At 38.0% G+C, this 14,498-nt stretch overlaps 1 protein-coding gene across 1 annotated transcript in view; it reads right to left on the bottom strand.

Annotated features, from left to right (window-relative positions):
* Window positions 1-1,809: 1,809 nt before the first annotated feature.
* The window catches only part of MNDA (myeloid cell nuclear differentiation antigen), a 25,523-nt gene continuing 12,834 nt past the window's right edge, over window positions 1,810-14,498 (bottom strand). The window contains 1 exon segment of the mRNA XM_007445583.1: window positions 1,810-1,872. Within this exon segment, the coding sequence (XP_007445645.1) occupies window positions 1,810-1,872 (63 nt within the window).

Here is a 14,498-nt window from a genome sequence, read left to right as displayed (position 1 = left end):
GGGCCTCTCACTGTTGTGGCCTCTCCCGTTGTGGAGCACAGGCTCCGGACGCACAGGCTCAGCGGCCATAGCTCACGGGCCCAGCCGCTCCGAGGCATGTGGGATCTTCCTGGACCGGGGCACGAACCCGTGTCCTCTGCATCAGCAGGCAGACTCTCAACCACTGTGCCACCAGGGAAGCCCAACAATTTCTTATATATTTCAAATACATTTATCATATGAACCAACAGCCTCACCCCGAGATTTTTATTCATTGAAATGATAACACAGGTTCACACAAAAATCTGCGTGGGAATATTTGCAGCAGTTTTATTTGTAAATATGTCAAAGTGTCAACAATCCAATTGTTCCTCACTTGGGGAATGGATAAACAAACTTTGGTGGGTCCACACATTGAATTCTACACAGCAATAAACAGGAATAAACTGATACACACAACTACGTGGATGAATCCTAAACGTACTATACTAAGTGAAAGAAGTCAGACTCAAAATGCTATATACATTTTAACTTCCATGTTAGGAAACTCTGGAAAAGGGAGAAGTTTAAGTTAAGAAACTATATCAGTGGTTGCCAGGAGCTTGGGTTGGAGGAAGCCTTGACAATAAAGTGGCATGAGGGAAATTCTTGTTATGATGGAACTGTTCTAATCATTAGGAACATGATCTTACTTTCTGTCCTTTATTTTTCTTACTAGGAGAGTGAAAAGAAGAACACTATCAACCCTCTAGAGCTAATATAAGATTAAGTGACACAAAATAATTGCAAAACACCAGGTACCAAATATGTAATCAAGAAATACACTGTAAAGAAACTATATTCAATATCCTGTAATAAACCATTATGGAAAAGAATACAAAAAAGAATACATTCATATGTATAGCTGAATCAGTTTTCTGTACAGCAGAAATTAACACACACTATAAATCAACCCTACTTCAATAAAATACATGTAAAAAACTATATTGTAAATTTCAGTGTTAGCTATCTACTTTCTGCCATTGTACTCTAAACTAAATTAATTATTCGTCAGTGTTTGCCTAATGCAAGTCTTTGCCTGGAGCAACTTCCTCATAGGATCCACACATGTGAGAACCAGGAAGTATAGCTGCAGAGCTACCTACCTGTTAGTATCTGAATAAGTAAGTGGAACCAGTTATTTCACATCAGACAGGGCTAGAATTATTTCCAACATATACTAAAGACTTCATGCAAATCATCAGAAGCTGCCTTATTTGGGCACAAATTACGCAATTATGGCCCCTCCAGGAGATCAATTCTGAAATATATCATTGTTTTGGACTAAAGCAACTCCACCCTAGGATAGGGTTTGGCAATTGAAGCACAGACTGGATTTCAGCTGCTCTGCCTTCCTCTTGGGTTTCTTTGAGCAGGGCACAGCTTGTTCAACCTGTTCATTCTTGACCAGAGTTATATTCTGTAAAGATCACAACTAAAGTATAAATCCAAATATTGCTTGGGTCTTAAATGTCCCTATCTGATTTGCAGCCCACAGACTATTTGCTTTTAAGCAATGAACTAGACTCCTAGGGAGGCATGTCTTTAGGAAAAATCATGTTTATTATTATTTCCAAATTATAAAAGTTATAGATGCAAAATTAGACATTGAGATGGTACAGAAAAGTATAAAAAAATGAAAAGCACCCTATTCCTAAGAATTAATGGCTAGTATATATATTGTGGTATTTCAACCATATGTATACATATATTCGTTTTTTCTGTACTTAGATCTTAGCTCCATAAACATCAATATTAATGACATCCAGGTTTTTAGAAGAAGAGCTGTAATCAGGTTTCCATATATGATTCAGGACTGAATGGTTATTCCTTGCTTTTCCTGGCCTTGGTGACCTTGAAGAAGAAAGAGAGAAGATAAACAATGAGATGACCCTGATTATACATTTCCCCCTTCACTCACACTGTGTCACCTTGCTATGGGCTGCATCCCTTTTTCTCTTCCCGTCTGAGGGGCTCTTCTCCCACTCTCACCTATCTTCTTTAGTGAATTCCTGTCTTTTGAGTCACCACCCCCAATTCTTGGCTGGGGCCCTGAAATGAGATTTGCACTCACACCCAGCGTGAGCACATGTGGACAGGCAGGAGTTGTTGGAGAACAAGAGAGAGGAAGGAGCAGGTGTACTCAATGCCAAGAGTTGAAGGGAAAGTTCTTACTGGAAAGAAAGATGGAAGGAAGGGGCAAAAGTTATTCCTGGCACCATGCTGTGAAGGAAGGATTGGGATATATCATTGAGAGTCTGAGTAATGGCAAGATCAAAGAGCATGTGCATGTTGGTGGGAATGTAAATTGATACACTATGGAGAACAGTATGGAGGTTCCTTAAAAAACTAAAACTAGAACTACCATACGACCCAGCAATCCCACTACTGGGCATATACCCTGAGAAAACCATAATTCAAAAACAGTCATGTACCACAATGCTCATTGCAGCTCTGTTTACAATAGCCAGGACATGGAAGCAACCTAAGTGTCCATTGACAGATGAATGGATAAAGAAGATGTGACACATATATACAATGGAATATTACTCAGCCATAAAAAGAAATGAAACTGAGTCATTTGTAGTGAGGTGGATGGACCTAGAGACTGTCATACAGAGTGAAGTAAGTCAGAAAGAGAAAAACAAATACCGTATGCTAACACATATATATGGAATCTTAAAAAGAAAAAGTAAAATGGTTCTGAAGAACCTAGGGACAGGACAGGAATAAAGACGCAGACATAGAGAATGGACTTGAGGACACGGGGAGGGGGAAGGGTAAGCTGGGAAGAAGTGAGAGAATGGCATGGACTTATATATACTACCAAATGTAAAATAGATAGCTAGTGGGAAGCAGCCGCATAGCACAGGGAGATCAGCTCGGTGCTTTGTGACCACCTAGAGGGGTGGGATAGGGAGGGTGGGAGGGAGGGAGACACAAGAGGGAGGGGATATGGGGATATATGTATATGTATAGCTGATTCACTTTGTTATAAAGCAGAAACTAACACACCGTTGTAAAGCAATTATACTCCAATAAAGATGTTAAAAAATAAAAAGGTGGGGGGCTTCCCTGGTGGCGCAGCGGTTGAGAGTCCGCCTGCCGATGCAGGGGACGCGGGTTCGCGCCCTGGTCCGGGAGGATCCCACATGCCGCAGAGCGGCTGGGCCCGTGAGCCATGGCTGCTGGGCCTGGGTGTCCGGAGCCTGTGCTCCGCGGCGGGAGAGGCCACGGCAGTGAGAGGCCCGCGTACCGCAAAAAAAAAAAAAGAGGGATCGTCAGAGTAGCTACTTCATAGGGTTATTCTGAAAATTAAATGAGAAGATCTATGTAAGATATTTAGCACATGTCCAAAATTATCAATATCATCCACTCAAGCAAGCTCTGTTCCACATTGACTATCTTAAGTAATAAGCAAATTCGACATTAGCTGATTCCACATGTTTTGTGCAATGATTGGGTCCTATGGGATTAACTGCAATTAACTACTCCAAGTTTGATGTCCTTTATTCCTACATAGTCATCTATACACAGACTAGAAATCCAGAGAGCACTAAAAGCACCATCATGATGAATGGCAGGGAGCAAAATTATAGTTTGAGAGTTTTTTACAACCTCAGTCACAAAAGAGATTTTGGGGAGAACACTTAATTGTAAAGACATTTTTTATATCTACTATTTCACTTAAATGTCAGATTAGAGAATAGGCTTTAATTAAAGTTTGTAATTAAAAAAAAAAAAGAGCATGTGCATTTCTGAGTGCCTGATATGTCAGCTTTTGTATTTGATCTGCTTGCATTCCAGTGCAGGCATACCTTGAAGATATTATGGGTTCAGTTCCAGACCACTGTGAAAAAGTGAACATTGCAATAAAATGACACACAATTTTTTTGCTTTCTTAGCGCATAGAAAACTTATGTTTACACCATACTGTAGTCTATTAATGCAGTAGCATTAATTAATGTATTAATCAATGTATTAATGTACATACCTGAATCAAAAATACTTTATTGCTAAAAAGACATTAACCATCATCTGAATCTTCAGTGAGTCATAATCTTTTTTTTATGGAGGAGGATCCTGCCTGGATGTGGATGGCTGCCAACTGATGAAGGTGATGGTTGCTGAAGGTTGGGGTGGTGGTGGCAATTTCTTAAATAAGACAATGACGAAGTCTGCTGGATTGATTGACTCTTCCTTTTCATGGAAAATCTCTCTATAGCATGCATTGCTGTTTGATAGTGAAGGGGAACAAAGTTTGCCACGTTTACCACCCCAAAATATGTCTTTCTGGCATGAGGATTAATTTATGTTGATTATTTTTAAGAAACAGAAGAGTCTGTAAGTCTTTCTTTTCACCTCCCCTTTAGCTGTGTAAAGAATTTAGATAAAGGGGCTGTTCCCAGAATAAAGGCCTAATCAGAGGTATTTGCAAAGAATATGGGCTAGGTGTAGTGGAGGAAAACTTGGCAGGGCCCAGAGATCAGAGTCCAGTCTGTGTCCCATCCTCTCTGCATGCCCAGAAAACATTTGTTTACCAAAACATTTGTTTTTCCATCTTCATGTGAATTGTCTTTCTCCCCAGTGGAAGTCCCAAACAACTACCCCCAACATCTTCTTTTGTCATTAAGTGAAGATGGTATTTAAGGTGAGGGTTTCAGTCATCTTGGTGAGTTACTCACTTTTTCTGGGTCTCTCACATGTATGCATGCTATTAAATTTTTGTTTGCTTTACTTCTGTTAATCTGTCTCATGTCAATTTAATTCTTAGACCAGCTGAAGAATCCAGGAGGGTAGAAGAAATTTTTTTCCTCACCGAGAATAGCATTTTACACACAGTAGAACTTCTTTCAAAATTGGAAACCAAACTTCTCAAACCCTGCCAAAGCTATATCAACTAAGTTTGTGTAATATTCTAAGTCCTTTGTTGTCATTTCAACAGTATTCACAGCATCATCATCAGGAGTAGATTCCATCTTAAGAAGCCATTTTGTTTTACTCACCCATAAGAAGCAACACATTATACGTTGAAGTTTCATCATGAGATTGCAGCAATTCTGTAACATCTTCAGGCTCCATTTCTAATTCTAGTTCATTTGCTATATCTACCACATCTACAGTTACTTCCTCCACTGAAGTCATGAACCTTTCAAAATCATCCATGAGGGTTGGAATCAAACTTCCTTCAAATTTCCTTCAAACTCTCATTCATGTTGGTATGTTGACCTCTTCCCATGAAATAGGAATGTTCTTAATGACATCTAAAATGGTGAATCCTTTCCAGAAGATTTTTATTTGACTTTGCCCTGATCCATCAGAAGAATCATATCTACTGCAGCTATATAGCCTTGTGAAATGTATTTCTTAAATAATAATCCCTGGGCTGAAGAATGGATGTTGTGTTAGCATGATAACAATATTAATCTCGTTGTACGTCTCCATCAGTGCTCTTAGGTGATCAGGTGCATTGTCAATGAGCAGTAATATTTTAAAAGGAATCTTTTTTTTTTTCTGAGCAGTAGGTCTCAACAGTGGGCTTAAAATATTCAGTAAACCATGTTGTAAACAGATGCACTGTGATCCAGGCTTTATTGTGCCATTTACAAGAGCAGAGGCAGAGCAGATTTAACAATCTTAAGGGCCCTCAGAATTTCAGAGTGGTCAGTGAGCACTGATTTCAACTTAGTCACCAGCTGCATTAGCCCATAACAGGAGAGTCAGTCCATCCTTCAAAGCTTTAAAGCCATGCACTGACTTCTCCTCTCTAGCTATGGAAGTCCTAGATGTCATCTTCTTCCAATATAAGGCTGTTTCATCTTCATTGAAAATCTGTTGTTGAGTGTAGCAACCTTTATCAGTCATCTCTGCTAGATCTTCTGTATAACTTAGCTGCAGCTTCTACATCAGCAGCACTCGCTGCTTCACCTTGTACTTTTATGTTATAGAGATGGCTTCTTAAACCTCATGAACCAACTTCTGCTATCTTCAAACTTTTCTTCTGCAGATTTCTCACATCTCTCAGCCTTCATAGAATTGAAAAGTGTTAGAACCTTACTCTGGGACTATTGTAGCTGGTTTGACCTTCTATCCAGACCACTAAAACTTTTTCCATATCAAAAATAAGGCTGTTTTGCTTTGTTATTCTTAGGTTCACTGGCATAACATTTTAAATTTCCTTTAAAAAGTTTTTCTGTACATTCACAACTTGTCTATTTAATGCAAGATGTCTAGCTTTTGACCTCTTTTTTGCCTTCCTCACTAAGCTTAAATATGTCTAGTTTTTGATTTAACCTGAGAGATATGTGACTCTTCCTTTCACTTGAACACTTAGAGGCCTCGTAGGGTTTTAATTAGTCTAATTTCAATATTGTTATGTCTCAGGGAATAGGGAAAACTGAGGAAAAGGAAAGAGATGGGGGAATGGCCCATCAGTGGAGCAGTGAGGACACACATAACATTTATGAAAGAAATTTGCCATTTTATATGGGTGTGTGGTTCATGGCACTCCAAATGATTTCAATAGTAACATCACTGATCACAGATCACCATGACAAATATAAGAATAATGAAAAAGGCTGAAATATTATGAGACTTGCCAAACATAACACAGAGACTCAAAGTGACAAATGTTTTGGAAAAATGGCACCAGGAGACTTGCTCTACACAGGGTTGCTACAAACCCTCAATTTCTCAATTTGTTAAAAAAAAAAAAAGCAATATCTGGAAAGCACAAGAAAATGAAGTGCAATAAAACAAGGTATGGCTGTGTTAACTTTTGTTAGTGTTCCAGGAATCCAACCCACATAAATGTGTATATATGAGTTGACAAAGACCATGGAATTTTCCCTGTAGGACCAAACACCTCTGTTGTAGACCAGTATGTGTATCTCACTAAAGGCAGGTAACTTTGTGTTCTGAAATGCTCAGGGGTATCCTTGATGATTTAGATTGAAATGAGCTCTGTTAACTATCCTCTGGGATAAAAAGTATTTCTTCTATTCTATAGATGATGAATCAGAGGTTCCTAGTATTTAAGTTATTAGTCACCTAGCAAATGACAGAGCCAGTATTTGAAACAAATCTGCCTTAAGGAAGTCCAAATTTACTAAATAACCTACCTGGTCTGAAAATTCAAACAATTCTACAATATTTAGCTTAAATATCATATCCTTTGATAGCCTCTCTGAAGTTTCTCTCTTCAATATGATTAAAAATACCCTTAAATGAAAACTATAAGATGCTGATGAAAGAAATTGAAGATGGCACAAACAGATGGAAAGGTATATCATGTTCTTGGATTGGAAGAATCAATATTGTTAAAATGACCATACTACCTAAGGCAATCAACAGATTCAATGCAATCCCTATCAAATTACCAACAGCACTTTTCAAAGGACTGGAACAAATTTTTTTTAATTTGTATAGAAACACAAAAGACTCCAAATAGCCAAAAAATTTTGACAAAGAAGAACGGAGCTGGAGGAATCATGCCTCCTGACTTCAGACTACTACAAAGCTACAGTAATCAAAACAGTATGGTACTGCCATAAAAACAGACATATAGCTCAATGGAACAGGATAGAAAGCCCAGAAATAAACCCACACACTTATGGTCAATTAATCGATGACAAAGGAGGCAAGAATATACAATGGAGAAAAGACAGTCTGTTCAATAAGTGGTGCTGGGAAAACTGGACAGCTACATCTAAAAGAATCAAATTAGAACATTCCCTAACACCATATACAAAAATAAACTCAGAATGGATTAAGGACCTAAATGTAAGACCGGATACTATAAAACACCTATCACAAACATAGGCAGAACACTCTTTGAAATAAGTTGCAGCAATATTTTTTTGGATCAGTCTCCTAGAGTAATGGAAATGAAAACAAAAATAATCAAATGGGACTTAATTAAACTTTAATTTACTTAATTAAACTTAATTAAACTTAAGCTTTTGCATAGCAAAGGAAACCATAAACAAAACGAAAAGACAACCTATGGTCTGGGAGAAAATATTTGCAAATGATGTTACCAACGAGGGATTAACTTCCAAAATATACAAACAGCTCATATAGCTTAATATCAAAATAACAAACCCAATCAAAAAATGGGCAGAGGACTTAAATATACATTTCTCTAAAGAAGATATATAATGGCCAACAAACTCATAAAAAGATGCTCAATATTGCTAATTATTAGAGAAATGCAAATCAAAACTACAATGAAGTGTAACCTCACACCAGTCAGAATGGCAATCATTAAAAAGACTACAAGGGGGCAGAGTCAAGATGGCAGTATGGGCTTCCCTGGTGGCGCAGTGGTTGATAGTCCACCTGCCAATGCAGGGGACACGGGTTCATGTCATGGTCCGGGAGGATCCCACATGCCACGGAGCGGCTGGGCCCATGAGCCATGGCTGCTGAGCCTGCATGTCTGGAGCCTGTGCTCTGCAACGGGAGAGGCCACAATGGTGAGAGGGCCATGTACCGCAAAAAAAAAAAAAATATATGGCGGCATGGGAAGACACCAAGTTACCATCTCCCCACAACTAGGGAGCCTGCCTGCTGCTGGTGGAGGACACTGATGCCCAAGGAGTTGGAGGAACACCGAAGTGAATGGGTAGGATGTGGGGGGACTGAAGGGGGGGGCCAGACAGGATCGGCACCCCTGAGGACAGGGAGATGAGGAGAGGCAGGTAGGAGAGGCCCTCTGGGAGGAGGAGCTGGAGAGGAGTGGAGGGTGACTGCCCCACCCACTCGGGCCGGGGGAGCCTGCTGAGCTCCCAGGCCAATGCCTTGCCTTCCAAAGGCCCCTCCAGGCCACGTGGGTCCTTGGGAGCATAGGAGGGAGGTCGGGGAGATCAGGAGAGGCAGGCAGGAAGGGCCCTCTAGGAGGGAGGAGCAGGAAAGGAGAGGAGGTTGTTTGCCCCACCCACTTGAGCCCAGGAAGCCCGCTGGGCTCCCAGGTGAGGTCTCCTGCCCTCTGAGACCTCTGTTCTGTTGAGCCTAGGCCCCACCCCCCACTGCTCCCAGAGCCTTTTCCAGCACTGTGGGTCCTAAGCATAGGCCCTGCCCACTGCCCAAACCTCGCCCTTGCTTAGGCCCTATCCTCCACAATCAAGGCCTTTTCCACCTTTTTTTTTCCTTTTTTTTTTTCTTTTCTTTCCCCCCCCTCCTCTTTTTTACTATTGTGGTTCTGTTGTACCTTCCAGTTGATAATTCATTTATATTTTTATTTTTATATTTTTTCTAATGTATCTGTTAGTTTCCTAGTCCAATTTTATTTTTTACATTGTTATTGTTCCCTCTCTCTTTTTTTTTTTTTTTTTTTTTGCCATCCCACATGGCTTGCAGGATCTTGGTTTATGAGCCAGGGGTTGGGCAGAAGCTCCTGTGGTGGACCTCCAAATCCAAACCACTGGACTAACAGAGAATCTTAGACCCCAGGGAATATTCATCAAACTGAGGCCTCACAGAGGTCCTCATCTCAGCACCAAGAGCCAGCTCTACCCAACAGCCTACAAACTCCAGTTTTGGAAGCCTCAGGCCAAACAGCAAGTAAGACAGGAACATGATCCCACTAATTAAAAAAAAAAAAAAAAATGAGACAGCAAAAAATATGTCACAGATGAAGAAGCAAGGTAAAAAACCTACAACAACAAATAAATGAAGAGGAAATACACAATTTACCTGAAAAAGAATTCAGAGTAATGATAGCAAAGATGATCCAGAATCTTGGAAATAGAATGGAGGCATGGATTGAGAAAATACAAGAAATGTTTAACAAAGATCTAGAAGAAATAAAGAACAAACAAAGAGATGAACAAAACAATAACTGAAATGAAAAATACACTAGAATGAATCAATAACAGGATAACAGAGGCAGAAGAACAAATAAGTGAGCTGGAAGACAAAATGGTGGAAATAACTGCTGAGCAGCATAATAAAGAAAAAAAAAGAAAAGAATTGAAGACTATCTCAGAGACCTCTGGGACAACACTAAATGGACCAACATTCACATTATAGGGGTCCCAGAAGAAGAAGAGGAAAAGAAAGGGTCTGAGAAAATATTTGAAGAGATTATAGTCGAAAACTTGCTTAACATGGGAAAGGAAATAGTCACCCAAGTCCAGAAAGCACAGAGAGTCCCAAACAGGATAAACCTTGGAAAAACACAACAAGTCACCTATTAATCAAACTAACAAAAATTAAATTCAAAGAAAAAATATTAAAAGCAGCAAGGGAAAAGCAAAGAAAATATACAAAGGAATCCCCATATGCAGATTTTTCAGCAGAAACTCTGCTGGCCTGAAGGGAGTGGCAGGATATGCTTAAAGTGATGAAAGAGAAAAACCTACAACCAATATTACTCTACCCAGCAAGGATCTCATTCAGATTTAACAAGAAATCAAAAGCTTTTCAGACAAGCAAAAGCTAAGAGAATTCAGCACCACCAAACCAGCTTTACAACAAATGCTAAAGAAACTTCTCTAGGTGGGAAAAACAAGAGAAGAAAAGGACCCACAAAAAACAAAGCCAAAACAATTTAAAAAATGGTAATAGGAGCATACATATCAATAATAACTTTCAATGTAAATGTATTAAATTCCCCAACCAAAAGGCACAGACTGGCTGAATGGATACAAAAATACAACTCATATATATGCTGTCTTCAAGAGACCCACATAAGACTAGGGACACATACAGACTGAAAGTGAAGGGATGGAAAAAGATATTCCACGAAAATGGAAATCAAAAGAAAGCTGGAGTAGCAATACTCATATCAGACAAAATAGACTTTAAAATAAAGACCGTTACATGAAATAAAGAAGGACACTACTTAATGATCAAAGGATCAATCCTAGAAGAAGATATAACAATTATAAATGTTTATGCACCCAACATAGGAGCACCTCAATATATAAGGCAAATGCTAACAACCATGAAAGGAGAAATTGATAGTAACACAATAATAGTAGGGGACTTTAACACCACACTTACACCAATAGACATATCATCCAAACAGAAAATAAATAAGGAAACACAAGCTTTAAATGACATAATAGACCAGATAGATTTAATTGATATTTATAGACCATTCCACCCAAAAGTGGCAGAATACACTTTCTTCTCAAGTGTACACGAAACATTCTCCAGGATACATCACATCTTTGGACACAAATCAAGGCTCAGAAAATTTAAGAAAATTGAAATCATGTCAAGCATCTTTTCTGACCACAACACTATGAGACTGGAAATGAATTACAGGAAAAAAAATCTGAAAAAACACAAATACATGGAGGCTAAACAGTGCACTACTAAATAACCAAGAGACCATTGAAGAAATCAAAGAAGCAATAAAAAAGTACATAGAAACAAATGACAATGAAAATACATCGACCCAAAACCTATAGGAATAAAAGGAATAAAAACCATATGAACATCTCAATAGATGCAGAAAAAGCTTTTGACAAAAGCTTTTGATGCAGCAAAAGCAGTTCTAAGAGGGAAGTTTATAGCAATTCAATATCACCACAAGAAACAAGAAAAATCTCAAATACGCAATCTAACCGTACACTTAAAACAACTAGAGAAAGAACAAAGAAAACCCAAAGTCAGTAGAAGGAAAGAAATCATAAAGATCAGAGCAGAAATAAATGAAATAGAAATGAAGAAAACAATAGCAAGGATCAATAAAACTAAAACTTGGTTCATTGAGAAGATAGACAAAATTGATAAACCCTTAGCCAGACTCATCAAGAAAAAAAAAGGAGAGTGTGCAAATCAATAAAATTAGAAATGAAAAAGGAGAAATCACAACTGACCCTGCAGAAATACAAAGGAATATGAGACTACTACTGAGAACTTTATGCCAATATAATGGACAGCCACAAAGAAATGAACAAATTCTTGGAAAGGTACAATTTTCCAAGACTGAACCAGGAAGAATTAGAAAATATAAACAGACCTATCACAAGTAATGAAATTGAAACCATAATTAAAAATCTTCAAAAAAACTAAAGTCCAGGACCAGATGGTTTCACAGGTGAATTCTATCACCCATTTAGAGAAGAGCTAACACTGACCCTTCTCAAACTCCTCTAAAAATTGCAGAGGGAGAAACACTCCCAAATTCATTCTAGAAAGCCACCATCACCCTGATACCAAAACCAGAAAAAGATATCCCCAAATAAGAAAATTATAGACCAATATCACTGATGAACATAGATGCAAAAATCCTGAACAAAATACAAGCAAACGGAATACAACAACACATTAAACGGATCATACACCACAGTAAAGTGGGATTCATCCCAGGGATGTAAGGATTCTTTAATATATGCAAATCAATCAATGTGATACACCACATTAACAAATTAAGGAATAACAACCATATGAACATCTCAATAGAGGCAGAAAAAGCTTTTGACAAAACTCAACACCTATTTATGATAAAAACCCTCCAGAAAATGGGTATAGAGGGAACCTACCTCAACATTATAAAGGCCATATATGACAAACCCACAGCAAGCATCATACTCAATGGTGAAAAACTGAAAGCATTTCCACTAAGATCAGGAAGAAGACAAGGATGTCCACTCTTGCCACTCTTATTCAACATATTTTTGGAAGTCCTAGCTATGGCAATCAGAGAAGAAAATGAAAGAAAAAGAATACAAATTGGAAAAGAAGAAGTAAAACTGTCACTGTTTGCAGATGACATGATACTATACATAGAAAATCCTAAAGATGCCACCAGAAAACTAATAGAACTAATCAATGAATTTGGTAAGGTTGCAGGATACAAAATTAATGCACAGAAATCTCTTGCATTCCTATACACCAACAATGAAAAATCAGAAAGAGAAATTAAGGAAACACTCCCATTTACAACTGCAACAGAAAGAATAAAGTACCTAGGAATAAACCTGCCTAAAGAGGTGAAAGACTTGTACTCAGAAAACTATAAAACACTGATGAAAGAAATCAAAGATGACATAAACAGATGGAGAAATATACCATGTCCTTGGACTGGAAGAATCAAAAGCAATCTACAGATTCAATGCAATCCCTATCAAACTACCTATGGCATTCTTCACAGAATTAGAACAAAAAGTTTTACAAGTTGTAAGGAACACAAAAGACCCTGAGTTGCCAAAGCAATCTTGAGAAAGAAAAATGGGGTTGGAGGAATCAAGCTCCCTGAATTCAAACTATACCACAAATCTACAGTAATCAAGACAGTATGGTACTGGCACAAAAACAGAAATACAGATCAATGGTACAGGATAGAATACCCAGAGATAAACTCATGCACATACAGTCACCTAATTTACAACAAAGGAAACATAACATACAATGGAGAAAAGATGACCTCTTCAATAAGTGGTGCTGGGAAAACTGGACAACTACATGTAAAAGAATGAAATTAGAGCACTACCTAACACCATACACAAAAAAATACTCCAAATGGATTAAAGACTTAAATGTAAGACCAGACACTATAAAACTCTTAGAGGAAAACATAGGAAGAACACTCTGACATAAACCACAGCAAGATATTTTTTGTCCCACCTCCTAGCATAATAGAAAAAAAAACCCAAAAATAAACAAGTGGGACTTAATTAAACTTAAAAGCTTTTGCACAGCAAAGGAAACCATAAACAAGACAAAAGACAACCGTCAGAATGGGGGAAAATATTTGCAAGTGAAACAACAGACAAAGGATTAATCTCCAAAATATGCAAACAGCTCATGGAGCTCAATATCAAAAAAAAAAAAAATCTAATTAAAAATTGGGCAGAATACCTAAATTGACATTTCACCAAGTAAGATGGACAACCTAAATGTCCATCAACAAATGAATGAATAAAGAAGATGTGGTACATATATACGATGGAATACTACTCAGCCATAAAAAGAATGAAATAATGCCATTAGCAGCAACATGGATGGACCTAGAGATTATCATACTAAGTGAAGTAGTCAGAGAAAGACAACTACCATATGTTATTATTTATATGTGGAATCTAAAAAAAATGATACAAATGAACTTATTTACAAAACAGGAATAGACTGACAGACATAGAAAGCAAACTTATGGTTACCAAAGAGGATAGCAGTGGGAGAAGTGGAAGTAAATTAGGAGTTTGGGATTAACATATGCACATTATTATCTATAAAATAGGTAACTGAGGACCTACTGTACAGCACAGAGAACTATACTCAATATCTTGTAATAACCTATAAGGGAAAAGAATCTGAAAATGAATATGTGTGTGTGTGTGTGTGTGTGTGTGTGTGTGTGTGTGTGTAACTGATCCCATTTGCTGTACACTTGAAATTAAAAAAACATTGTAAATTAACTATACTTCAACACAAAAAGAATTAAATTTAAAATTATCATTAAAAAAAAGAATAATGAAAAGAAACTTTACACCCACTAAATGACAACAATTAGTTCTCGTTCCACC

The sequence above is a fragment of the Lipotes vexillifer genome, unplaced genomic scaffold, assembly GCF_000442215.2.
Source record: "Lipotes vexillifer unplaced genomic scaffold, Lipotes_vexillifer_v1.1 scaffold1927, whole genome shotgun sequence".
NCBI lineage: Eukaryota > Metazoa > Chordata > Mammalia > Artiodactyla > Lipotidae > Lipotes > Lipotes vexillifer.
The sequence above is the reverse complement of the archived record's forward strand: the minus strand, read 5'-3'. Positions and strand labels throughout refer to the sequence as shown.